This window comes from Punica granatum, chromosome 4 (genome assembly GCF_007655135.1).
Source record: "Punica granatum isolate Tunisia-2019 chromosome 4, ASM765513v2, whole genome shotgun sequence".
Classification (NCBI taxonomy): Eukaryota; Viridiplantae; Streptophyta; class Magnoliopsida; order Myrtales; family Lythraceae; genus Punica; species Punica granatum.
The window spans coordinates 35774086-35800496 of NC_045130.1; the positions used below are offsets into that span (position 1 = coordinate 35774086).

Here is a 26411-nt window from a genome sequence, read left to right on the forward strand (position 1 = left end):
AATCAAAAGTTTATACATTTTTAAGTTAAAGAAAAAAAAATTCGTGCTAGAATTGTGAAAATACGAAAACTTTGTGTTTTTTTTATCACTAAACCTTATTTATATAATGAAATCGTGGCTGGCTTTTCAAGACCATGAAACCCGAGCTTCTAATTTTTACAAAATAAACTGTCTACCGCGTTCATGGTAATTCACTTTCTGCTCCCATTGCCATCATTAAACTCAACAGAAGGACAGATGAAAATTTTCGTTAAGGATAATTGCAGTGATCAACTGAGAACTGATAAAGATATTTTGATGGTCGGTCGTTACTTTGAGCAGTCCATGGCGATGGAAATTGGGAAGCTGCGATGCACTTGACATCTTGCTGACAGCTCGTGGATATGGGAGGCGATGTAGAGGGATTTAGTCACGTAGGACACGTCCTCGATGCACTGGCAGATCGCCTTTGGCCCATTCTGGACTCGCCGGGCCTGCTCGTTGAGCTGCGAGATGCCTACGCAGCAGGCATATGCAGGATATGGCTTAAGGCCCGTGAGGAAGCCAATGCAGCTGTGGAAATGGTCGAATACCTCGGAGCAGAATGTGGGCGAAGGGCCACCTGGTGATGATGAGACCCGTTTAAGAACAAGAATAAGAAGAAGGTACCAAATTAGACGTGAATGAAATCGAGCCATAGTCGGGTAGTTCAGTTTGTGGAGATGATGAGCTCTTTCTAGTAAATAAGTTGAATTTCTTGCTGAGATATCTCAGATGATGGGCCGATGGCTTAGTATGGCAGTTTTTAACTATTTAGTGAGCCTAAGCCGAATATATATCAGTTTGCTTACGACTTATGAGCAGTTTGAAACATGTCAATCTCATGATCCTCAGATGATGGGCAATGATCGGAACTTTTCCAGAAAAATATGGTTCGCATGATCGTTACTGGACACACAGCCAGTGGACTCAAATTGAAAGTCTTATCAGTGAAATACGAGATGCAGACCGAAAAGAGTTGCAGCTTTTATTGGCCGTGCAAAGAGTATTTTAACTACTTGTTTCTTTCAGCAACATGGAATTTTCATGTCTGGATTCCAGCGCTCTTAAGATTCTCCAGAAAACTAGACCTTTCGGGTGTTCTGCATCTCGTTATCTCGAAACTATAGAATGTTCACGAACAGATGACAATACGGGCATGGAGCGCTGACCTTTTATCATGCATCAAACTGAATTAGAATGAGCTGTTTTCCCGTACAAATATATGTTCGAATGCATTAAGTAGCCTACTGCAGAACTTGAATATTTTTCCGGCAAGAATTGGTCCATCACAACTTTCCAGATATACGAAGTCGATGTTGTATGGGTAAGTCATTCATCCTCGAGAAGTCTAGTCCTCTGGCTCAAACTCTTAACCCCTACTTTTGCAGTTCGGGTAACTCGCTCTTAACATCCCGACATATCGCTTTAGGCTGGAACCCTGCATTGCATCAAGTAAAGCTCCATTAGCTATTTACTTTATAAACAATGATCTTAGAAATCATTAATTTTGGATGCCTTTTAGTTCGAAAACTGCAAAAGTTGCATTTTTTTCCGTCATTTCAAATGCCGATCGCAGCTTGTAAACAATGCACTTTTCTGCTGATGTTCGTTGTTTAAATGGGATCTGCAGCTTACGTGGAGCAGTCCATGCTAGAAGAGATGGGGAAGCTGAGCTGGGTCGAGCACTGGTAAGGAAGTGCGTCGATATTGTAGGCAATCAGCGGGGGATCCATACCCCTCACCATGGCCTCGATGCATTCGCAGATCAGGCGAGGGCCCAGCAGGTGCTTCGCCAAGAAGTTGAGTTTCTTGACGTGGTTGCAGCACCTCGTCGTCGCCAATGCCCGGTAACCCACGAGAAAGTCCAGGCAGTAAGGGAAATAGTCGTACACGTACTCACACCTAGTAAATGCATCCACAGGAGGCGAAACCAAGCCAGCAAGGATTACAATCAGTAATAACCCGATCACGCTAGCCATGCTTTGGCGGGTCGAACACGGTGCAGATTTCACAGGGCTATAAATACTTTGGCAGTTGTCATGTCATGCGAATTGGGTGGCACGCCATTGGAGCAGGAGTGTTGTGTGAAACAGCATCACTCGCAATCTGTACTGACTTTAACATTGCACGAATCAGAGGTATTTCACATCCGTCTTTCGGTACGTAGATGGTAGATGCGTGACATCTTCTTTTGCTCTTGTTTCTCCGATATCATCCCGAAATTCCAAGTTTAACTTGAGCATACAGCTCATCAACTCCAAAGAAGATACTTGATGGTGTCATCGTTCTGAACATGATGACGATGACATGAAACTAATGAAGAGCTTCAAGTAAATTAGAACACGATGAAGGAAATTCACGGATTATGCTCACCCGAACATTTTCTTGGAAAGGAAAATAAAGGGGAATGGACAATTTATTTTTATAATTAGTGATCATAATTAATTAATTTTTTTTATTTTCTGGTTAAAATGGAAATTTTAGATTTATGGTAAGTAAATGATGTAAAAACTTGCCAAAGAGGAGCGTATGGGAAGGGGAAAAGACAGAGAAACGACGGCGTTGAGGCCTTGTCCGAACAGTCGCTGGTAGCCGTTGGGAGAAGTGGCCGTTGAACAGAGAAATTCAAAAATTTCCGACCGTTGGACCTGCCAACGTTATACCCCTTCGCCTCCATCTCCCTCTCTTATTCATTTCTTCTCCTTCCTCCTCTTCCTCTTCTATTTGTACGGATCAGACTCCATAGATGCGCTTTTGATCAGAAATTTCCCTCCCAGAGAGAGAGAGTGATTGCAGAGGACCAATCACGGAAGTGATCAGTGATGGCAGAGGTTGAAGGTTCGAGCGCCGTGACGACGATGATCGATGAGACTTACGAGTTCGCAGCGCCCCGGTTCTTCGACTTCATTAATGGAGAAACAGAAGAGGACAGGTGCAGGGCTGAACTCTGGTTCGACTCCACCCTCAGCTACGGCCCTTCCCGTGAGTCCCCTCCTCCCTCTTATAATTTCCAGGGTATCTCTTTCGTTCTTTTGCAGTTCGGGTTCGTACGTGGTCTGTTTAGGGCGTAGATAGTGTGAATTATAGTCTTTGAATCTTTCTTAGGGTTCGTGTGCTAATCAATTGGTTTCTTGAAGAGTTTTCTTTGCGAATTTTGATAGAATTGACCGGACCCCTTGAAATTCTTGCTGTTAATTAGGGTTTTGATTTAAGCTTCCGAAACAATCGACGAGGGAATTCATTGAAGCTTCGAACCTAGTGAACATTTTAGAATCTTAGGTTGCTTGAGAGGTTGGATTAGGGCCTTAATCGCTTGTTTGGATCGCTAGGGAGGAGAGTAAAAGGTCTATATATTAGAAATGATTTGTGTCGGGATCGATATATTACGAAGTTTCAACTTACATGCTCTGTCGTATTTGGTCTTTTTGTAGCTTTCATGGCGAGGATCCGGACAGGAAGATCGATTAAAGTTGAAGCTTTGTGTGATTTCGAGGATGCGGAGAATGAACAGAAGGTGGGGTGGCCTTCTATCATTGACTATCTTTGTCAATCTTATGTCCACTTTTCGGATTGAGCAAACGGTTTGTGATTGCTTTTGGTTTCAGGGATTGGAATCATCTGGCTCATCGGCTACCGGTTGTTCCTTGGAAGCTAAGGGGCAATCCCAGGTAGAAGTTAAACTTGAAGAAGCCAATGAACAGAAGGGTGGCAATGAGGTAAAGGATTGCAACAGCAGATGTTGTCTGAAGTAAATTTCCAACTCCTTTTCTCCGATATTTTCTAACCTGGAGATGTTCGTTGTTTAAATGGGTCTGTAGGTATCTGTTGATGGAGAAACGAACAAATTGGACCAAGTCACTCAAGCAAGTGAAAGGTGCTTCTTGTCTTCTTATGTACTTTGGAACAACATCAAATTAAGTCTGAAAAGCTAACTTCTTTAAATCTATAGCATTTCAATTGGACGAAAACTGGAAGCTGTGGTGACTGATAATAAAGAAAACATCAGACCTGCTATACAAGCTGGAGCAGAAGGGCAGACTCCTAAACCGTCGATGGCCACTCGAAATGGAGATGCAGTACTAACTGGTTCCAAGAAGCATCTGACAGCTAAAAAAATAGCTAGTTTGATAAGAAATCCATCTGCACTGAAGCCAAAGGTCCCTTTGCAGTCTGCACAAGCCAAAACCCCCAAACCTGCGAGTGCTATGAGGTTGGAATTTGTGCATTACTACTGTATATATACAATACTCTGCTGAATTTATACATTGCATCAACTGGGAACTCACCAATTCTCAACTGACAGAAACACAAATGTGAAGAACGGTGCTGCAACCCCCAACTTAGCTCAAGAAAACCAGGCTGTCAAAAGACAGAAGTTGGAGGGAGGAAAGTCCAGACAGGTAAAAATTGCCTGCCCTTTTGCTTTTTCAGACTGATGATGGCTGTTTAAAACAGGCTGATGTTCTAGTGATCTTATCTGTATTGTCTTCTCAGATTCTCAATGTCAAACCCCCGGTTTTGCCTCACAAGTCAAAAACGGGTCTATATAGTGGCAGTTCCAGCATAAGCAGTTCAATTATGAGTAATAAAGCTACCAAGAAGGAGGGGAGAAAGGTTTTAAATTTTCTCCATGGAGTCACCTATTTGGCCTCTTCTTTCTTTGCTAGAGAATGGTTACCTATATAGTTCTTATGATCAATGAAGGTTTACGTGAGGGAGCCATCAACACACTTCATTTCAACAGCAGAGATGGTCAAGAAGTTCCAATCGAGTACCAGGGACTTGTCACGGCCCAGTGCTAATAATTCTCTTACACATGTAAGCACATATTTGATGCTACATCTTTGCTCCCTCAATCTCATTGTTTCGTACAGTAGTGCTTTCCTTTCTATTTTCCAATTCCATTGTACATTAAACCTCAGGATGCTGCTGCTTCACTTGCACAGGGTAAGCCTAAATTGACCCTTACAAGGCCGAAGGAGCCAGAACTCGAAACAAGCCAACGGATTCGGTCAGTCAGAGTAAAGAGCACTGCAGAGCTGGAGGAAGAGATGATGGCTAAAATTCCAAAATTCAAGGCTCGACCGCTGAACAAGAAGGTAATGCATCTTCATGTACATGATTCCTTTCTTCAGCTTTATCAGGTTCGAATGTGATAGCTTAAATGTGATAGTTTATTGTTTTCTTCCATTACAGATTCTGGATGGTCCAGCTTTGCCAGCAGTACAAAGAAGCACACCTAAGCCACCAGAATTTCAGGTACGATTAAAGCTATTTCCCGGTTCTTGACTCGTACTTGGATTGATAATGATGTATTTTGTTTTGGGTAAAGATCATGATGCATTTAAGTCAGAAACTAATTGATCCTCGTGCAGGAGTTCCATCTTGAGACTATGGCACGGGCCAACCAGAATGCGGAGTCAGCTTCTGTTGCCTCCACAGAGACATCTCGCCAGGTTTGTATTTCTTCTTTGGTCAACTATAGGTTGCCATCTTGGAATCTTCCCGTCTCTTAGTTCCCTCTACTGCTACTTTTACAGCATAATAACCAATGGAGACCACATCTCACCGAACCTCAAACCCCGAATCTTCAAACATCTTTAAGGGCCCGTCCACCAAAGGTGAAAAGTTCCATTGAACTCGAGCAGGAGGAGCTTGAAAAGGTCCCAAAATTTAAGGCAAAGCCTCTGAATAAAAAGGTATAAATTCCATCCGATGGTGATAAGCCAAGTTATTATGTTACTTGTACTTGAGTTTGTAAGCTCTTAAACAAAGATGCTTCTCTGCAGATTCTTGAGAGCAAAGGGAATTTGGGTGTGTTCTGTAATACAAAGAAACTTTTGACGAGACCGCAAGAGTTTCACTTTGCGACAGATGAAAGGTTTCCGCAGCCTTCTGCTGTGTTTGACTTATTTGACAAGGTTAGTGTTGAATCTGGCAGTTATTTTCGAGCCGGGTGAAAGTAATTAATTCTAGCACTTACATTGTTTTCTGCATTTTTACAGCTTTCATTGAATTCAGAACCTCGACACAACAATCCAATACCAAGGAACACAAACCCGAATCCTTTCCATCTTCATACAGAGGTACATCAAAGAGGATTTATTTTATGAGGACAGCTAAATAGTGTACTCCAAAGAGGATTTATCTTCTAACTGCCATCCTTTGCTGTCCAAATTTAGGAAAGAGGAGCTGAGAAAGAGAGGAAATTTATCACCGAGTTGATGCGAAAGCAATGGGAGGATGAAAGAACCCGGGTTCCTAAAGCCAACCCATATCCATATACAACTGATTACCCTGTGGTATAAACTCCTTTCCCTTTACAAGTTTGCTTTGTAAGGATCCAAGGTTAAAAGAGAAGTCAGAGAACTGAAATATTACATGTAGGTTCCCCCAAAACCAGAACCCAAGCAGTGCACCAAACCCGAGCCTTTCCAACTGGAAAGTTTGGCAAGACACGAAGAGGAACTTCAGAGGGAGATGGAAGAAAGGAGGAGGAAGGAGAAAGAGGAGGCCCAGATGAGGATCTTCAGGGCGCAACCTATACTCAAAGAGTAAGAATCTCACTTTCCTGCAATACTCTTCATCCTCTAGAGAAGATGGTTCAACTTAATGATTTTATATGGACCAAATCTATTGGCAGGGATCCGATTCCGGTACCTGAGAAAGTGCGAAAACCCCTCACAGAAGTTCAGGTGTTCAATCTCCATGTGGATAGCAGAGCAGTCGAAAGATCGGAATTTGATCAGAAGGTAAGTTTCTCACCTCCAACCTGGTTGTCACCCGGACATGATGTTTGTGGTCTGTTTCTTTCTACTGCTTCGTACTGATAAAAGTCATCAACAGGTCAAGGAGAAAGAAATGATGTATAAGAGATACAGAGAAGAGAATGAAGCAATGAGAATGGTATGTTGAACATTACTATCTTCATGCACATTTTATCGACTCGCAGCTCCAATATTCCAGATTTTTACTGTTGGAGTTCTCTTTAACACAGATGGAGGAGGAAAAGGCGTTGAAACAGCTGAGACGGACGATGGTTCCCCATGCAAGGCCAGTCCCGAATTTCAGCAATCCGTTCTGTCCCCAAAAGTACGTCTGCTCTAACAAAAACAAGATTTCCTTATATGGGAAAAATAAACTGATTGCAGTATTCATTTGTTTGGCAACAGGTCTTCCAAGGAGCCGACCAAGGCAAAGTCGCCGCACCTGAGAGTCATTAGGAGGAAGGAGAAGAGGAAAACGGCTACGGTTACTCCTCCCATGTCTAGCGCAGCCGCTCTCATGAGATGATCTGCCTTGACCTTTTGTAAGAAACATCCCAGTAGTCGTTCAAGAACACTTGAACTAGAAAGGAGGGGAATGTTGTAAATCTTTTCATATCATCATCATTCTTAGAGGTGGTCCGACCCCGATCTTATTCTTTCCGTATCAATGTTGTATTTCTTAGAGAGCGTTTGGTCATTATTCTTTTGACATCAATTGTTGTAATTCTTTCTAAGTTACTTCTTTGCTGGAAATATATAATTACACTATTTGTAGTAGCAGCAGCAGGATCACGTCAAATGAATCAAATCGTTCAGGTCACTATCACAATCTTTGCACCGCGGCTTAATGCCTAGTATACTGCTTTGTGGAATTGCTTTGGTTCGTGATTTTCTTAATCATGCATGCGGGTGGAAAACAAGGTTTCATGGAGCATTCATCATGGCATTTGCTTCAAGGTGCAACATGGTCTGAACAAATCACCAATTTGGATGTCGGAGTCCACATCGAAGTCGATCAAATGATCTGAAAGGGGCAAGTTGTCGCTCCCAGCATCCTCGTGATACAAGTTCGCCAACCTTTCCAGAGCACCTGATTAGTTTGAAGAATGTTTTCATCTCAGTTATCAAGAGAGAGAGAGAGAGCATTGTCTGTACCGAACACTGGTTCCTTTGTCCAACATAAATTACATTATTTGTTGAAGAATTGCATCCCAACAGCACAACCCCGACTTGATGTCTCGAATAATGGCATGCCCTATAGCAGAACGACGATAACTTTTGGTGCTACAAATACAAACTAAATGCCCTCTTAATTATTTGTCTATCTACATTATTAAAATTTTCTTGATGATTTGTACGCCGATGCAAGTGTCAGGATGCTGCTGGATTCTTCTTCTGCCGATACGCTAGAATCTGTAAAGAAGGGGGCAGAAAAACATGACTCGGCGAGGTACTAATTAAATGGAGAATACGATGAAGAGAAAATCACTAGGGATATTTACTCACCAAATTGTTATGGGTTGATGAGTACTTGGCTCTAATATTAGCTAGAGTTTCTCTCTCTTCCACAAGCTGCAGCTCCTCCTTGGAGATATTGACATCTGGGGAAGAGTGAATGCCTCCGCTCGCTAAGGTTGGTCGGGTCACATTTGGTTTCCGCGGACTCTTCAACACCAGTATTTCGACTTCATCCGCTTGCAGAGCTGTTTGGCATGCGACGTACTGCAAGTCTCATGAGAAAATTCAGCCATTTAGTTCTGAAGAATCATCTAGTGTAAAAAATTCCCACGACAAGCAAAATCTCACTCACTTCACGCAAGTGTCCAACAGACAAACTCGACCGGATGCGGACATATGGCAGCTTCAGGCTAGGCGTGGTTTTCTTATCCACCGAAATGAGCATAAAATAAATATCGGCCTGCAAAGAGGATTATCGACAACCAAGGGTGTTGATCTAGTGCCAAAAAGAAAGAGCGTTTCTGAATTATGTTACAGTTGCACTTAGTAAAACAGAATCTATCTTCAAGACCTAATCCACAGCTTATCATAAAGGCACTCTCTATCTTTCTGTATGCCGATGGCGTTTTGTCAATCGGTATAACATATTCTCTTGCGTAGATCGCAGCCCCTTGGTTCTACCCGAAATGAAAACTCAGACATTTAATTGATTAAAGTAATAATAGCCAATAGCATGATTTGTACCTCATCAGTTTCCTCTAAGCCGCGGAGGTGCTCAGTTAACTTGGACAATCGGGCGTGTCTGGAATTCTTACTGCCGCCATTAGCACCACCATGCCTCGTGTTGCTCCTAGTCCCACCTTTACCCCAGGCAAGCATTTCAGGGTTCCACACAAGTCCTGGAGATATTCCTTGGCTCTCTCTGGTTGCTTCAGTCTCATTTTCTGCACACCCACCGTCTGCCGAAGAAGAAGCCCTCGAGGACCTTGCCCCTGTGCGCCTCCCCTTCTTTCTCTGCCTAACCTCCGTAGGGCGCTCATCCGCAGAAGAAGAGTCTTTACCACCATTATTATCCTCCTCATTGTCTTCATATGCATGAAGTTCAGCGGCACGAGAATTCCTCTTTCTTCTTGAATTAGTATTCCTCAGATTGCGTTGTGGTCTTCTAATGAACCCTGCATCTTTGCCCGTTCGTGCTTCAGTCTGTCGTTGAAATATTTGTGCAATGGATGCCTGAATCTGTACGTGGAAAGCATGGACGGGTATTTATTTTTTCGGTCAGTAGACCTCAACCAGAAATTAGCTTGTAACTCTTCTGCTGCACCCATTCAATGTTGAGGCAATACCCACTAGAAGAACACTTTGTTCTCTATGGTGCTGCAGCTCGACATACTCTTGACAGGGTGTCATCTAGCAAAAAGCCTATGCATGCATATAGTTTGAGAAAAAAATGATCCGATTGGTGATGAAACATTTGCATGCGATTTTCCAGCAGTATCCAGCAAAAAGACAAAGCAGAGATCTGACCTCCTTATTGCGTGTTTTCTCTTCTTCATGAAAAGCCAATTCCTATAACCAGAATCGCACAAACCAATTCATAATGTAACACGATTATAAAGAACAATAAAAACAAAAACAAAAAAAGGGAGAGAACAGAGTACTATAGATGCGCACCTCTTGCTCATATTTATCAATATCTGGATATAAGGCTGCAATTAAAGCATCAAAATTTGGATCGTCTCGCAAAGAGCGTCTGCTGGCACAGTGTTTCCGGCAAGCAGGGCACTCATTGTTCCTTCGATGCAAAGATGAGCCAAATAGAAGTTGGTAATTGTGAAAAGGTAATAATATTTTCTCTTGTTTTGGCAGGGCAATGAAATGTCTTTGGTAGACAAACTACAGTGATGATTTGCTTACATACCCCAAACGCATGGATTTGTCAATGCATTCCCTGCAGAAGCGATGTAAGCAATCCATCACAGTTCGTGTTTTCTTGATGATCCCTAGTATTAGTGCGAAACAGTTGAAAAGTTAAAAATACATATTATGTTATTATGCATGTAAAAGAGAGCTAATGTTGACCATCAGAGAATCGACAAGTTGATCAAAGTGGTCAATCAATTAAATTCCTTCTCCTGTCCTTTCCTTCACTGAGGGGAAATACTGCAGATTGCACATATCAAATGGCTCATTATTTTAGAAGTTTATCAATCATTGTCAGGCTTAAGCACATCAATTTTCCTTTTAAGCATTCACTGCAAAAACATCCTGAATGCATGTAAAGATTATCAAATTAGAGGGAGCTGCAAAGACACAGTGGAGTAAGAGACACAATTAACAAGTCTTTCTGAACTCCAAAACTGGCAAAGGGAGCTAGACAGTATAAGTTATTGGAGAGCAGTGCAACAACAAATAAGTATAACACAATTTCCCAAAATCTAACGTAAGCCAAAAACCTCCCTTGCTTCCATGGTTAGCACCCACAAATGGAAAGCCTTCATCTGCTACTTGATGAAAGCTAGATTTTAGAGTCCATGCCAATATTTCCAGATATCACCATAAAAATGAGCTTATTAATCTTTCTAGTGATCATCAGTGAGACTTTGGTGGAAATAACATCCAGCAAATAGCTTCTACTCGCATTTTAGGCATTGGCAATGATGAACCCAAAAAATGTAAAAGGAGAAAATGACGAAGCAAGCAAAGGGCAAAGCTACTTGAGATCATTCAGCAACGCCCAGAGGTCAGATGTTAACAATAGCGTATGGAGGGAAAAAAATGCTTCTATCACCATCTCGACAACAGTATTTCTAGAGCTCTCAGGAGTGAGAAGAAAATGATACCTAGACAAATGGGGCATTGGACATCTTTACGAATTTCGGCAAGTTCTACATAGACATACCTGCAAAAAGAAAAACTGAACCATAAAATTGGGGGGAGAGAAAAGTTGGAGCAAAATCTGCTCTCAATGTTTGCAGGCAAAATTTAGGCCATTAAAATGAAATTTCCCATCATCAACCTACGACCAATTTATATCAGCAAAGAGGATTTCCATCAGCAAATACTCAGTTTCTGAGATCTAAGCAAACTAGTAGAACTATATTTCATGTACATTTTAGCGATTGATACTTGCATTTACTGGGTACTTATTATAATAATTCCAAACTTTGCCAAGTGAATACTTTCCCCAGAAGGATCTTGAGAGGCAAAGATTTGGTGATTTGAACATTAAGCAATCCAGAGGAAATTATTTCTGTCCATGAACTGGATAATTTAGAGCCCCAACGTCTGGTAAAATTCTCCTAGTCTCAGCCAAAGATGATATACATGGAATAAAAAAACAAAAGCAATCCAAAAGTATATGGCTCTCAAGTAAAGGGAAGCAAGGAAAGCAAGCTCAATCTTTTCATAATTATTAACCAGAAAATATGAAGTTTCTGCAAATTTTCAAGTGTGAGTATCAGCTATACAAAACTACCCAATGTCCTCAGCAATGAAAACATGGAAGTATTTGCTATCTAATAGTGTTCACATAGGGAGAACAGATATTTTGAAATCACCAAAGTCAGAATGTTAGACTAAGTGGAGGTTGAATGTTGAGTCCAGTGAGTCCAAAATCAGCATGAGGGATCTTTATGTGCATCTAAAACAGCAAAGGTAGCATTTATAGGACATTATAGGGAAACAAAAGAAAATTCCATTTGGACAAAATAATAATAATAATAATAATAAAAATAAAGATTGCCCAGTTCAGAGAGTATCAGACAGTGTGATTCATTGGAAGCGAGATGAGTCCACTTGTATAGTTAAACATAGGTACACTCTCATTTTGTTACCAAGAGACTTCAGAAGATGAAAACGCGCACACACGAATGCGCACTCGCACACAAAGGACAGCATTTGGCCTGCCCTGGTCTAAAACAGTTGTTCATATCTGCAGGTTCACTTCATTATAGTACTTATGGATTCCAGTCTATTAAGTCCTCAATGCAGACCTGCCCAAACAAACTGCAACTGGGCTAAGATATGTTTCAGAAAGAAAACACTGTGCAACAAGCTAAGTGATCTAACATTCCTTTCATTAGAGAGCTGTACATTTGCTTTCCTAATTAAAAATATATGTACTGAAATAAATGCATGAGCATAAAATTGATCATAAGGGCTGACTCTTTTTTTCCAAAAAACTTTTTTTTTTCTTGTGCTTTAGAAGTAATAACCTAAAGGTTAATGTACTGACACACGATGCCACGGAAAGTCAAGCAGAACACAAATTAAGCTTCAGACAGAGTGCATTGATGATCTCAAACTCCAAAGGATCTGCGCTGGAGACATTCTGCTGAAGAAGATGCATAGTGCATAGTGGCCAGCCAGTGTACAATCTTAACGAGCTAAAACTCGAGCAATCAAAGTTTCATATATTTCCAGTCAATTGTGTGATCAATCAATCGCATCCAGCATGCACGTTAATGCTCTAATCTTCCGTTCAAAATTATAGCATATAGCTGAACTATAGTTGGATGGGTAGCACAAAGGAGGATTTTTATTTTTTTGGCAGAGGATTTCAGTAGAAGATCTCAATGTTGCTATTTCTACATCACACAAAATTAATACAGTGTGAAGCTAACGTTCATGCGTGAAGGAGATGGTCTCGAATATAGAGAACCGACTGCATGAACAATTAGCCAGAACGGGTTGAATTTCAGTCAAAGTGGTTGGCGAACTCAGGTTCATGAGCCCCCCTTCAAGCGCCACCTAACTACCAGCACTAACAGAGAGGATGATGAGTATCAGTCAACAAACGGAAACGAGAAATCTTCATTCAACGCACTATAAAGAGCACTGATCGCGATACAGATCAAGCCCGGAAGAATTTTGACCGGTCACTGAATTGACGGAGGAGAACTCCAACGTCGGCGACAATGCCGGAGTCGACGACACCGCAGATCGCAGCTCGGAGCAGAATAGATCAGGAAGAGGTGCCACCGGCATGACTACACGTGGGAAACCGACTCGCCGGCAGTAACAGCAAAGCACATGAATCGCAGACGAAGAAGATTGAAGTGCTAGAAGAAACGTTAGACGGAGAGAGGGAGAGAGAGAGAGAGTACTCAGGTTTGTCGCCGGAGCTGGAGGACGGACTTCCTTCAGAATCTGAGGGGGGAAAAACAGCAAATCGCTTCAGTGAATCGTGACGAGGAGCACAGAATTCAACCAGGAGCGACGTCCCGGTCAGCTTACTCGCATGACGTGAACGCACACAGAGACATGCCAGAGGGAGATAAGATCAAAGAGAGGTGACCTTCGCGTTCTTCTTCTTCTTCTCCATCAGCTTCTCCTTCACCTTCGTCCTCGCCGTCTTCATCCTCTCCATCATCCTCCTCCTCCTCTTCCTCCTCTTCCTCCTCCTCCTCGTCCTTGATGTGCTTCTTCCAGCGGCGGTCTTCTTTTTCTTCTTCTTCTTCTTCTTCTTCTTCTTCTCTGTCCACCTCCTCCTCTTCTTCTGAGGTCTCCTCAGGCTGGCGTTCGACTCGGCGGTGCTTGGTGTGGTGGTGCTGGAGTTGGTGGCGACGCCGCCGGCCGGAGCCCTCGTCGTTTGCATTGCTGTCCGGGAGCGAGCGCTTGTGGGCGGGCATTGGAGCTGCTCTGTAGCGACCGCGACTCCGACTGAGCGTGAAAATATGGCGAAGGCCGAAGAAAGGGCGAAGAGAGGGAGAGAGACAGAAACCAACGAGAAAGGAGGAGAAATATAGATGGGGGAAAAGATTTATATATAAACAAGCTATTCGTTCTTTTTTAATTATTAACTAAAATTAAATAGAATATAAAATAATTAATAATTAATAAAATTGAGTCGACTGATCAATTTTAACAAAGAAAAAATAGTACGAGTACGAACAATCTGTTGGTCGAGTGATAAGCATGTGAACCCACGTAAAAAGGAAGATACGAGTTGGAGTTTCGGAACAAGTAGTACTTATTTTAAAATTACGAAAGCAATGTCGTCTATAATTTCTTTTTTTTTATATCGAGAAAAGAGAAAATAAAAGGCAGAGAAGAGAACCTCCTCCTCAGGGTCTCGGGCATCTGAGGGTAGTTTCGTCATTATACTAAAAATTGCCGTTTTTTGCCATTTTACAGGGAAAAAGGAAAAGTAACAAAAGTCGACAGTATTGCTCCGTTACCGCCGCAGGCCTCACGATATTGAGAGGAGAAAAAAGTAAAATCGACCTTTTTCTTATTATTATTTACAAATCACAGGGACTCGACATAAATTACGGACAATGTGTCCGTACACCTTTAGAAATCGTTTCTCCCAAGCACCAATTGCCTTCCAAGTTGTTTTGTCTTTTTAATTGGTATTTTCTTTTCGATCACGTCACGAAATTATTCTAATTTTCTTATAAGTGTCAAATTAATTTATGATCACGAAATATTTTCAATAAATTTTTATTTGTTACACTCCAAGTAAATTTCACTCACACGAAGCGAAGTTTGCCAGTTGTTATATGCGCCATTTTAACTCATTGATTTATTTAGTTTGTTTGATTTTGGTAATTCGTGAAAAAATTGGGTTTATCGCTTAAATAGCTACATAAGCAACTTTAAAATCCATACAGGATAAGAATACACTCGCCAGAAAAGACAGTCATTTTGAATACATTCAGATTACAAGGAAAAAAATTAAATCTCCCATGCGCTAAAGTTTGCCAAGGCATTCGAGGATGCCATACCCAATTCGCCGGTGGAATTTAATAGAGTATTTTATACGCTCCTATGTGATAATATCAAATAGCCTTCTAAATTTTACTTTGTGCGATATGACTTTGCCATTCCAAGATATAGGTCTATTATGATACAAATGTTATACCGTAGTCAGCCATGAAGAATATCAGATCACTTCACAATGTCCAGATTCCGTGGTGGTCAGACGGTCACCATGCGATGCATATGGTGCCATAGAATTTCCCTAGTTGAAGTGATAAAGATATCAATAAACGTAACCGATTTTTGGAATTTATTTAAGTGAAATTTCTAAAATGTCACTATTTATGTTCTTTGTTTGGGATGATGGGCTTTCAGATTTTAACATCGAGGGCTGGCCCGGAATAAGTTGTGTACGTCAACAGTGAAAGCCTCAACTTGGACTTAGTGCACTGAATCCAATGCAACATCTGGTCCAAATGTAGGCATGATTTGTTTGAATAATCCCTAATCTGGTTGACTAATTCATGGTATGTCATGATTTTTTTTTCTTCTTGTAAAAATCCACTAACTTTGTTTTTTTTCGTGAGACAATGAAGTGTCCTAAATTTATTTACTGAAAGGATAAATTTTACTGTACAAGACGAAATCATATAGAACATATCATATTAATTTCATCAAATTACATGATATTTTGAAATTTTTTTCATGGCATAACACTGCGTCAATTCCTTAACGCAGTTGAATTTTTTGTGGGTCTTGAAATTTTTCATAATATAGCACGTTACTTTAAAATTTTTTACAATGTAGTGCGTGTGTTAATTTTTTCACAGTATAACATGAAACTTTAAAAATTTTCACAATATAGCACATATAGTATTAAGGGTGGGCTCACAACGTCGGCCACGTCAGCTCTTCGTTAAGGATTTCACAAAAAATTGGCGACGTGCTATGCCATGAAAAAATTTCAAAATATCATGTAATTTGGTAAAATTAATACGATATGTGCTAAGTGAAATTTTTCAAAATATCGTGTTGTACGGTAAAATTAACTTTTGGTAAAATGAACCCATTGTCAGGGTCCAACTTGCTTTGATCACGACATAATTCTAGTATGTTTGAATTTCTATAGTACTTCAGTAATTTAATCGAGTAATCCAAAGATTCGACGACTTATCCCGAAAGTTTGACCAATTGATGGCCTTAAACTATACTTGGATATACGGATTTGAATGTAAATGTAAACTAATGCAACGTATATGGAAGGAGATTGCCGTTCCTCCAAATCCTTAATTCAAACTTTCAATTTGAATTGAGAAATGTGAAGGAACTACGCCGGTCCCGTCAAATAATACTACACATGGCCGGTTGATTGCAAATAATTGTTGGAGTCACAAGATTTCTTGCCAAACTGATTAAGCCAAACGATAAGTTAAGACAACGCGGTGCATTTTGCAACATATGATAACACTAAGGCTTCTGCTTTTATAATAAGCAAAAGTATTTGGGATGTAACAATTAAAAATTGTTGAAAGTAAAAATAAAATAATTATTATTGCTTGAAAACAGAATAAACGGAAGCATATTCTATAAGCACTTATTAACCTGCTTGAGAAAATCACTTTTGCAATCGCAATTTCGATCCAAACTATGGTTTCAAAAACTCTCACCAAACACCAAATCTACTTAAGATTATAAGGAAAAAAATGATTATGAAATCTCCAACCGCACTCTTAAACGAACTCTTAGAAAGAGCACGATGTAGCTCCATCACAAAAGAGCTTTGTGGTGATAGATCGATACTTAATTTAAACTTTTGCAGTGAGATAACCACTATCTAGTGGAGTTATGTGATCTCCCCTAGTAAATTCCACTTGCTTGGAACTGAAACTTCTTTTTATTTACAAGAAACTATCGTCCACCTAGCATATCAGATATGTCTTACTCTTTCATTTGTATAACGCGTTTCATCTCTGCATTCAGTGACTGTCGGAATACGATCCATCCTGTTATTTACAAGAAACGCCCTTCCACCTTGGATCATATGTGTCATCTTTAGGGTGTGTTTATTTTATAAATAATGTTCAACTCAACTCAACTCCACTTATTTTCAATTCAACATCACAATCATTACTTTTTTTATTTTTTTAAATATTTTTAACCATTCAATTCAATTTTTAATATTAAATTCTCTCAACTATTCATTACTTTTTTCACAATTCAACAACACAATCATTACTTAATTATTATTTTCTCTCAATTATTTATTATTTTTTCACATTTTTTCTCATAATTCAACAATACAATTATTACAAATCAATTAAAACCAAAACTCAACTCAACTCAACTCTCAATCCAAACACACTCTTACTCTTTCATTTGTATGACACTTTTCACCTCCGCATCCAGTGACTGTCAAAATACGGTTTGTCCGGTTATTTAAAAGAAGCCCTCTTCCACTTAAAATATCATATACGCTATCTCTTACTCTTTCATTTGTAAACGTGTTTCACCTCTGCATTCAGCAGCTGTCGGAATTCGGTCCCGTCATAAGCTTATCTCTGCCGGATTACGGTCGCCAAGGAATAGACCTTGAACGGCTCAAGGAATGGGCAGCATTCAGGTTGGAAACAGTTCGATCCCTTACCTTGACCACAAAAGTTTGAACACGAGGAACCAAAACATTTGTCACTTTCATCACTGACTCCCATCAAACATAGACACGTTTTCCCTTCTCATTGCACAGATCCATGAGAAACGAAAGCCCCTCGACCCTCTCCCACCCACCCGTTAACCATTAGTTTATCTGCTGTAGTTGTCATTTAAGCAAATCAGACAGTGTTCCGACCAACTTACGGGAAATTATCTGGCCTTTCGAGGTCGTTAGATCTGGCACTGAAGGGTGAAAAAGTACAAATCTAACGATCTTGGAGGTACTGTATCGGGCGGGACCATGCAATATTCCTTTACTTGAATTTCCACCGTTCCATGATTGTTAAGAGACAATAGATCAAGAACACAGACAGAACAAGACGGATCGGATGTTACCTGTCCCAGATCCTCACCCATCCACGGAGAAAAGCTAGAACTGTCAGTTTGATGGAACAACTGCCCGGTAGAAACTCGAAGTTATGGAATAATCCTGTTGCAGAATGTAACATAGTAGCGAATGTAGCAATATTGGCCGGGAAGACCGTGCAGGAGCAGCAGTACATCACACAACATCTATATCGGACGACAACTGGTCCGATCATCGACTAACAATTACTTACTCATACCTAGGGATATGATTATAATTTCGAATGACAGAAGAGAGGGAGCAAAGATCCGAGAATTTCAGATCTCATCTGATCTGGAAGTGCTTGTAGGTGGCATTCTCTTGGATGCCGATCTGAATTCTCCCCCGATCATCGACCTGTCCGCAGGCCATCTCCTTCAGCTGAGATCCTGAGCCTTTCCTGCCTGAAGTTTTGGCGCAAGGCTCACCCGAGCTCTTCCTCCTCCGCTCGTTGTGCCCCGCTAGCCGCCTGCGGCAGCTTCTCTTGGTATCGTCGAATTCCGAGAGCTCGTGAAATCTACATAACAGAAAACCAGTTGAAACCAGCCCACGGAATTAACTCTCAATTCATACAACCCAGACAAGAAAACATCAATAGCAAACTCTGAACTGCAATTAACAGATTTAGAAAATGTTTTCCATCTTGGTGGAAACTGGAAAACAGGAAATGAAAAATTTTGAACGGAAAATAGAAAAATTTCGGAAATTTTGGAAAACAGAAACCGGGGGAGAGCAGACCCAAAATTGAGCTTGAAAACAGTTCTTTTTTTTTTTTGGGGGGGGGGGGGCAACTCTGAACCAACTTCCAGTCAGTGACATACAGTATAATAATCAGAATCTCAAGGAATTTAGCGAACTGGGAAAAATTTACGCAAATATATTAAAATAAACACTACCAGCGCAAGGAATGATCGGTCTGAAGACAATAAACTTACGCAAGGAATTCTGTATATTCACTCTTACGGAATTGATGTACGAGGCTGATGTTTATACAAGAAAGAAACAGAAAAGAAGGAAAAAAATGTCAGAGAGAAAATCAAAGGAAGGTATTGTGAATATTGCCTAATTTGGGAGAGATGCAAATATTCAAGAATTCTCGATCCTTAACAATCAGTTTCCCTATAGGAGTTGGAAAACAGTTTTCTTTTCGTAATTAAGTCGGAGAATAAAGCAGAGGGCAGGCCTACTTCCCCGACCGACCTGCTGCATTGCTGGCAGAACCGCTGGCGCATGCCGCCCACGACGACGACCGGGGCCTTCGCGTGGAGCTCGCACACCCTGTGCCGGCGGTGGTATGGCCGCGCGTCTGTCAGATCCGCCGGGCACTTCTCCGCCTGGCAGCCCCTCGTGGCGCTCCCGCTCCCTTTCCGGCCCGCAACGGGGTCCCTCTTCACGCACTCGCCGCCGTCGTCTTCCTCGTACTCCTCCGACTCGGGCTTCGGCGTCTTGTCATCCTTGCTAGGCCTCTGCTTCGCTTTCTCCATTGAGAGAGAATTGGAAGGGCTCTCTGGAGAACCGAGGGACAAGGGAAGATGAAGAGAGTGGGGAGTGGGAGGACCACAGGTTCGGTTCCAATGATGTGTCTTGTCAAGTGTGTTTAGTTTTCATTGTACATTATCGTGTTTGGTCTTGGTGTCCTTTGGTCGTGTACAGTGGGAGATGGTGGAGAATGGGGCTGAAAAGTTTGGAAAACAGGAACACAATGGGAGGGAAAAATTGAAACGGAAGGGAATTTTCTTCCCAAACGAGAAATCATTTCGAGGCGCGGTTGCGGTCGATCCCGTCTGCAATTTTCGTCTGCTTTTTTTTTTTTTTTTTGGTTTCAATTTTATAATTCTTATTAGATATTCTTTACGTTAAAGGAATTCGTATTAGCTATTATGTCCATCGAATCATATGTATCGGTTTTCGGTCGTCCAATAAGTTTCCTCGACCAGAAAGAGACAGGCACAGGCCCAGCTTTGCTGTACTATGTTGTGCGGCATCAATTTATGCGGGGCGGCCCCCCGCACGATGGATAGAAAGGGACTGATGGAGCACGCATGGAAATCGAGATACTAATAGTGTTTTGTGGAAATGAGAAGTGTTTATAGTGAATAAATTTAAGTAAATCTCTCAAGAGAATTACGACTAACAAGTCATTGGCTTGCTCCGATTTTATGTGTAGAGTCCGGTCATCACTGGATAAGCGGGTGACTGGTTTTGGATCTTCCTCGGAGTGCAGAAAAAAAAATGATAGTAAATTAATTTAATTATAACCATATAAATAGTAGTACTTTTTCTAAGAATTTAAAAGATCTATAAGGACGTACTCCTTTATTTAATATTCACTATTCTGATATTAAATTATAAGCATCTCTTATAATTAAAAAGAAAAAAATTCTATGAAAATTTAAATTAAAGACATGTAAAAGCAATTATTGAATTTAGCCAAAAAAAGTAATTATTTAACAACTGAAAATATGTTATTATTTTCATGCCTGGTGATGTACACTGCATATTTACTTTTTAAGTATTGCGTAATAATTGATCTTTAACTTTTTTTTTTTTTTTTGGATAAAAAGTATGCATTTCATTCACATATAATAAGAGTACATTATACATTCCATATTATACGTAAAACACCCCCCGGAACGCACAAGAACAAAAAAAAGATATAGATATACATGACTAAGAAAATCGCTCGACTCGTACATAGCGACGGATATACGAGCACTTGACACAATTAGAATCCAACTGTGGGCTGCTGTAGACTATTGAGGTATAATAAACCGACGAAGGGGAAGCCTTATGCGAACTCTACACCGCGCTTGCCGTTGCCGAAATCTCAATCCGAACTTACTACCAATGCTATCTTTAAGCCCCGTTGCTGATGTAACAAGCGAACACGGTATTATTCAAGCCGCGAAACAAAAGGCTCCCAAACCAGGCCGGGAAACCGATCTTTAATTTATGGAGAGTAATTTGCAAACTAATTGAGACCCTTTTATAAATTATTTATTCGTTTTTCTTACTACTCTTTTGTCTACCTTTCTTCCCCAATAATTAAGTTCCTCCAAATGTTTTACAACCAAGATATAAATCACGAGTAATCGATAGAATGTGCTTGGTGACACTTTAAACTTCCGTTTGGTTTCGTAATTAGATTTTAAAATTTTAACTCTAACTTTAACTCTTCTCACTACACAATAAAAATCAACTCTTCAAAATCAAAAAGGTGAGCCCCATACATAAATCCTCATATAATTCTATTATACTCAATTCAAATTTTAATATTAAATTCTCTCAATTATTCATTATTTTTCACACTTTTTCTCATAATTCAACAATACAATCCAATTAAAATCAAAATTTAACTTTAAAACCAAATGCACTAATTCATCAATGGACTTCAATGAAACTTGGCAGCGAAGATTCATGAAGGACTCGAATTTTCGCAGTCAGAAAGTACCAGGAGTTGCTTCTGCTGCAATTAAAGTGAGGGGAGCCCATCCTGAAGTCCCAAAGTTGTGGGGGCAATTATCCAATTACAAAGAAAATTAATCAAGCCAGCCACGCTATCGGGTCACAATGAAACCCGGTCCGATATGACCTCCCCGCATTACCCGGAACCCGCCCCGACAAGTGGGAAGACAGTTCAAAAAGACGTCTATCTGCTCACTTTCCCGCTTGCACTCGGAATATCAACGGCAGTTCGTCCGTCTATTCCCACCTCCGGCGAACGGACAAAGGAAATGGCCGTTATTCTGTCGGAATCCGGCGACGCCTCCTCAGCCCCTGCCCCTCACGACGACCTCGGGCTCTGGCTCCTGTACTCCTCCCCCACTCTCTACATCTGTTGTTATGTGTTTGGACTGCTTTGACTTCTTTTACCCTGTGAAATTTACCGGTGAAGTTGCGTCGAACTCAGGTCGGTGACGAAGAAGCTGGCGGAGCTGAAGTCCGGCAGCACTTCCCCTCAAGACACCAACAAGGTCCTGTCCGATGGAATCCGCATGTTCAAGGAAAATCCTCGGTACCAAAATGACCCTAGGTTTCTCAAGCTCTGGATTGTTTATGTAATCATTCTGCTCTCTGATCACTTCCAGTATTTGATTTCCTGTTCAAGTTTTGCATTAAATTTGTCAGTTTGCACTAGAAATTTAGATCTTTATGGGTTCTTAGTGCTTAGCTTAGGCTGTGGGAAGGGATGCTTGAAATCTGCTTTCCCATTTGCTACAATTCATTCTGTACCGGTTCGCCACCAAATGTGATGCTTCTTTCTTTTTGATCTTGTTAGTTGGATACTTTCGAAGATTTCAAAAGTGTCACCAGAGAGATGGAGGAAAGCAAACTTTGGTCTGGCAACTCGTTCTTCTATGAATTGTATGCGTTGTATCTGGAATCGAAAGGGCAGTTAAACGAGGCTTTTAGGGTTTACCAAATTGCCATCGCAAGGTCTGAATCTTTTCTCACGTCCTTGTTCTATTCAAATTACCGTCCTATAATGTGTCATAACAATTTCTACTGGTGTCAGGAATGCCAAACCAATTGCGAGGTTGAAGAAAGCACAAGCAGCCTTTCTACTTAGAATGTCTCGTATTGTCGAAAGTGCTTCACTTCCGGAGGTGTGTGAATTAAATCACTAGTATTTGCTATGCGTCTCAATCAGCTATACTCAATTAAATTTTATCCTTGTTTAATTAGATCAAGCAAACTTGACCGGCCAATAAGCCGAAGCTAAGCTAAAAGCTGTTATGGTATCTGATGATTGTCTTTGCTTGAGATGACTTATCATGTCTGGGCAGTGACATGATTTACCATGAAGGGACATTGTCACTGTCCTGCAATATTCCCTCGTTACTTCTACCCTGGAAATCTTACTTTACCTATAACATCTTATCTTACATAACAGACATTTTCATATCTATTAATCTGATGATTTTCCTTTTTCAGTTCACCTTTCTTGTGGAAAGAATGGTTGGTGAGGTTCATATTCGTTATACAAATTAATTTATCTTTATTTGCAGACTGAGGATGGTGACCTTGGAAAGTCTGAGGAAGATAAAATTAATCCGTGGTCCATGTCCACCACAAAAGATCTACTTGAGAAGCTTGCTCCTCAACTCATGAAATGTGATGTGAGACATGGTTCTTATGTCCAAATACTTACTTTCTTAAAGATGTCAATCAGTATCTGGCCTGATGGTCCCTATTTCGAGAACTATTCCAGGGATACATTTCTAGTGCTAAACCATACTCTGGGAAAGTAGCATTGTCTTCTCTTCGCAACTCTTCAAGAAACAAAATTATTGAGATAGGTAATTGGCCCGTTTTGGAATTTGGCCTCTAACTGCTTGTACATGGTAATCTTTATCTTTTCATGTCTATTGGCTATACACTTTTGGTAGTTTCTTTAAGAGGCTCGTTAGCTGCGGTTATGACTTTTGTCATAGGGAATAAGGCAGCTAAGCAATATGTCTTGATCTTGTGTTTGATAATGAAAGTTCTACGTCCATACAAATATTATGGTGCGAGTCGTGGTCATCCTAATGACAAAATTTTCATTTTTTTTTTTGTCATGTATACGATACTGGAAGGTGGAAAGAAGTACCAGATCAAAGGATGTGCCGGCCAAGGTGGATTTGCTCAAGTATACAGAGCATATGTAAACAGTAACCCTGATGATGTTGTTGCCCTGAAGGTGGCTGCTCTTTATTGGATTCCATTTTCTCTTGGGAATCTGTTCAGTTTAAGTGTCCATTTTCACTGTGATTGTCCTTGCAGATACAAAAGCCTGCATTTCCATGGGAGTTTTACATGTATCGACAACTTGATTTGCGCATTGCAGAACCAGAAGTATGGCTTTATCTGTAGGCTTTCTTTTTTATTTATCATCTCATTCTGCGTCTAATCTTTCAAGTTTCGGCCCCTTACATTTTCAATTGTCAGAGATCTGCCTTTGGGCTTGCCCACAAAATGCATGTCTTTCAAGACTGCAGCATACTTGTCTGCGACTATTTATCCCATGGAACCCTTCAGGTCTGTCTATGATTCCGCATATCTGTTTGTATGATCAGTAAAATTTTCTACTTGTCCTTACTTATATCCGGGATGCAGGATGCCATCAATAGTTATTTGGTCACGGGAAAGTCCATGGAGGAAGTACTTTGCATCTACTACACTACGGAAATGCTGTACATGTTGGAAAATTTGCACAGAGCTCATATAATACATGGAGATTTCAAGGCCGACAACCTTCTTATTCGATATGCTAGGTGAATAATTAACTGTAATTTGTAGCTGAACAGCAATAGAATGGGAGTGGTACTCGCAGACAGCGAAACACTTGCTTGACATGCCTCATCTGCCTAGTTTCTCCTGACATAATCTAAATTAACTTAATTTTCTCATTGTCCCACAGGATATGCCTGTTGTATTCACTTATTTCTCTCTCCTTTTACATTATTTAAACTCTTCCGGACATTTTGTTCTATGTGCATGAAACATCAGATAGCACATAGTTGTTTCTTTAGAAACATACCACTCTATCTTTATTTAACATCTGCAGATAATCTGTTCAAAAGTCTCATACCTGATGCCTTAATTACCTTCTTGTTGGCAGCGACAATCTATCGGAAGAAGATTTTCTTGATCGTGGTGGCCCATGGGCTAGCCAGGTTTGTATAGCTGCTTCAGTTATTATATTGTACCATATAAGTTTTTCTTATAATTCTGTAATACATAGTATATACGATGCAGGGTCTGTGTCTTGTGGACTGGGGGAGGGGAATAGATCTCAAACTTTTCCCAGAAAATATAGAGTTCAATGGAGATTCCCGCACTTCTGGCTTTCGTTGTGTGGAAATGCAAGAGAAGAAGCCATGGAAGTACCAGGTTCTATCTCTATATCTATTTTATGCATATGACAAAGCTTGGTGAGAATGAGCACTCCACCACCACATGAACACATATTTTTCTCTTGATATATTTCCTCACGTCTATCTGCATTAATTTGAAAAGACAATTATCATAAAGATGTTAATTTGAAAAGCCTTTCCTTTTCTTTTCGTACAATTGACTTATTGTTGTAGTCAAGTCCTGCAAAAAAACAGTTATTTACGAAATTCTATTGAAAGTGCTGTTACCAAATGAAAACAGACCAATAGCATGTCCTTCTAAATTGATTGAGTGCCAAATTTCCTCGAGTATCCGATATCATAAGGCCCAAAAACAAATACGATGCTACTAAAAGCTTCAGAAGGTACTGTTTTAGCCTTCGGGAGTACAACAGCTATGTGTGCTGCTTAATGTTGTAGCTGCTCGGTTTCTATTGCCACCTACAGGTAGACATTTATGGCCTCTGTGTTGTTGTCCACATGATGTTACACGGTTCTTACATGGAGGTCGTAAAGAAAAGCTCCTCTGATGGCAACTTTTACAAGCCAAAATCCTCTTTCAAGCGGTACTTCCTCTTCTCTCTTTCTTTCAATACATACAAAACATGTATGTACATAATATGGACACAAATATCTCTGTCCTTAAAATTTTTATGCAACTCTTTGTGCCTTGTCTGAGATCAGGTACTGGAAAGTAGACCTGTGGGAAAAACTGTTCTCGAAGCTACTTAATACGAGCCATGCCAACTATGACCCGAACTTGTTGAAGGATATCAGGCACTCGCTTAAAGATTACATGCGCTCCAACCCTCAGCTCATCAGGAAACTCAAGGAATTACTGGCGAAGCAGAGGGCGTCCCTGTGTTCGGCGTAGCCTCTTCATCATTCTTCGGCCACCTCCCATGACCTGTAAGTGATGCTCGCAGTCCATAGGCGCTAGACAGTTTTAACAATAGAAGTCTAGATGCTAAGACTTGGTTCGGTTTTTTGTATTACTGCAGAGTAGAGCCTCTTCTTCCTGCCATCCTGTTTATGTCGAGAGAAGAGTTCTGTACTCCAATTCGTTTGCATTACAATGATGTTACTCGGAGAATGTTGCACATATGTGTTCAAAGGCGGTTATCTGGCGTTGCCTTTGAAAACCGTCATGATTGTTATTTTGCAATCAAATGAATATATGTACATATTGATGTACGGATTTGTGTAATAGATTTTTCAGTTGGTTGGGTATGGTTTGCAACATTTTTATAAATGTAGTTAACTTCTACATCAACAAAGAAAATTATCCAAAGTCGAACTCTATCTTTAACAGATCACTAAACGCGATAAAATCATGCCGAGTGACAGAGACTTGATCAATTATACAAACACTTCATGACCAGGATTAAACCGACTTTCGGATGGGAATTTGAAAGACATCTCGAGTTCTCATCAAAAGGAGAGGAACATCGACATGGGCCTCACGTGGCCCCACCGATATTATGGGCTCAATTTGTATTCGATGCCCAGCTGGCAAGTAAGCATTCT

General features: G+C 40.6%; 5 protein-coding genes across 8 annotated transcripts; 2 read left to right on the forward strand and 3 right to left on the reverse strand.

The window, feature by feature from the left end:
* Nucleotides 1–1120: 1120 nt before the first annotated feature.
* On the reverse strand, nt 1121–2408 carry LOC116205652 (non-specific lipid-transfer protein 13-like). Its single transcript, XM_031538285.1, has 2 exons — nt 1657–2408; nt 1121–1459 (listed from the first exon to the last, which is right to left on the reverse strand). The coding sequence occupies exons 1-2, from the start codon at nt 1998–2000 to the stop codon at nt 1447–1449; spliced, it is 357 nt and encodes a 118-aa protein (XP_031394145.1). The 5' UTR covers nt 2001–2408; the 3' UTR covers nt 1121–1446.
* A 302-nt stretch (nt 2409–2710) lies between these two features.
* Nucleotides 2711–7608, forward strand: LOC116205194 (protein TPX2). Of its 2 annotated transcripts, none has more exons than XM_031537705.1 (20): nt 2711–3003; nt 3453–3535; nt 3627–3737; nt 3840–3895; nt 3971–4231; nt 4325–4421; nt 4516–4635; nt 4726–4839; nt 4944–5120; nt 5218–5280; nt 5397–5477; nt 5562–5720; nt 5811–5942; nt 6027–6107; nt 6204–6323; nt 6409–6575; nt 6665–6773; nt 6868–6927; nt 7019–7113; nt 7194–7608. In XM_031537705.1, the coding sequence occupies exons 1-20, from the start codon at nt 2844–2846 to the stop codon at nt 7312–7314; spliced, it is 2367 nt and encodes a 788-aa protein (XP_031393565.1). In that variant the 5' UTR covers nt 2711–2843; the 3' UTR covers nt 7315–7608. The 2 variants fall into 2 exon arrangements, with proteins under 2 accessions (XP_031393565.1, XP_031393567.1); XM_031537707.1 differs by having other exon boundaries at nt 2712–3003; nt 4968–5120.
* A 325-nt stretch (nt 7609–7933) lies between these two features.
* LOC116205197 (putative E3 ubiquitin-protein ligase RING1a) lies at nt 7934–13993 on the reverse strand. 2 transcript variants are annotated; one of them, XM_031537708.1, is made up of 10 exons: nt 13546–13993; nt 13355–13397; nt 11090–11148; nt 10168–10249; nt 9921–10041; nt 9774–9815; nt 8991–9485; nt 8599–8706; nt 8295–8510; nt 7934–8201 (listed from the first exon to the last, which is right to left on the reverse strand). In XM_031537708.1, exons 1-10 carry the CDS (start codon nt 13877–13879, stop codon nt 8160–8162), a joined length of 1542 nt encoding a protein of 513 aa, XP_031393568.1. In that variant the 5' UTR covers nt 13880–13993; the 3' UTR covers nt 7934–8159. The 2 variants fall into 2 exon arrangements, with proteins under 2 accessions (XP_031393568.1, XP_031393569.1); XM_031537709.1 differs by lacking the exon at nt 8599–8706.
* Nucleotides 13994–18057: 4064 nt separating this feature from the next.
* On the reverse strand, nt 18058–19614 carry LOC116202329 (squamosa promoter-binding protein 1-like). Of its 2 annotated transcripts, XM_031533852.1 has the most exons (3): nt 19207–19614; nt 18942–18986; nt 18058–18523 (listed from the first exon to the last, which is right to left on the reverse strand). In XM_031533852.1, the coding sequence occupies exons 1-3, from the start codon at nt 19488–19490 to the stop codon at nt 18292–18294; spliced, it is 561 nt and encodes a 186-aa protein (XP_031389712.1). In that variant the 5' UTR covers nt 19491–19614; the 3' UTR covers nt 18058–18291. The 2 variants fall into 2 exon arrangements, with proteins under 2 accessions (XP_031389712.1, XP_031389713.1); XM_031533853.1 differs by lacking the exon at nt 18942–18986 and having other exon boundaries at nt 19207–19598.
* A 2044-nt stretch (nt 19615–21658) lies between these two features.
* LOC116204527 (mitotic checkpoint serine/threonine-protein kinase BUB1) lies at nt 21659–26114 on the forward strand. The gene is made up of 15 exons (XM_031536660.1): nt 21659–21817; nt 21917–22064; nt 22286–22443; nt 22523–22613; nt 23016–23126; nt 23219–23306; nt 23586–23689; nt 23773–23844; nt 23938–24027; nt 24106–24263; nt 24611–24665; nt 24748–24882; nt 25332–25450; nt 25569–25793; nt 25886–26114. The coding sequence occupies exons 1-14, from the start codon at nt 21741–21743 to the stop codon at nt 25756–25758; spliced, it is 1596 nt and encodes a 531-aa protein (XP_031392520.1). The 5' UTR covers nt 21659–21740; the 3' UTR covers nt 25759–25793; nt 25886–26114.
* Nucleotides 26115–26411: the final 297 nt, after the last annotated feature.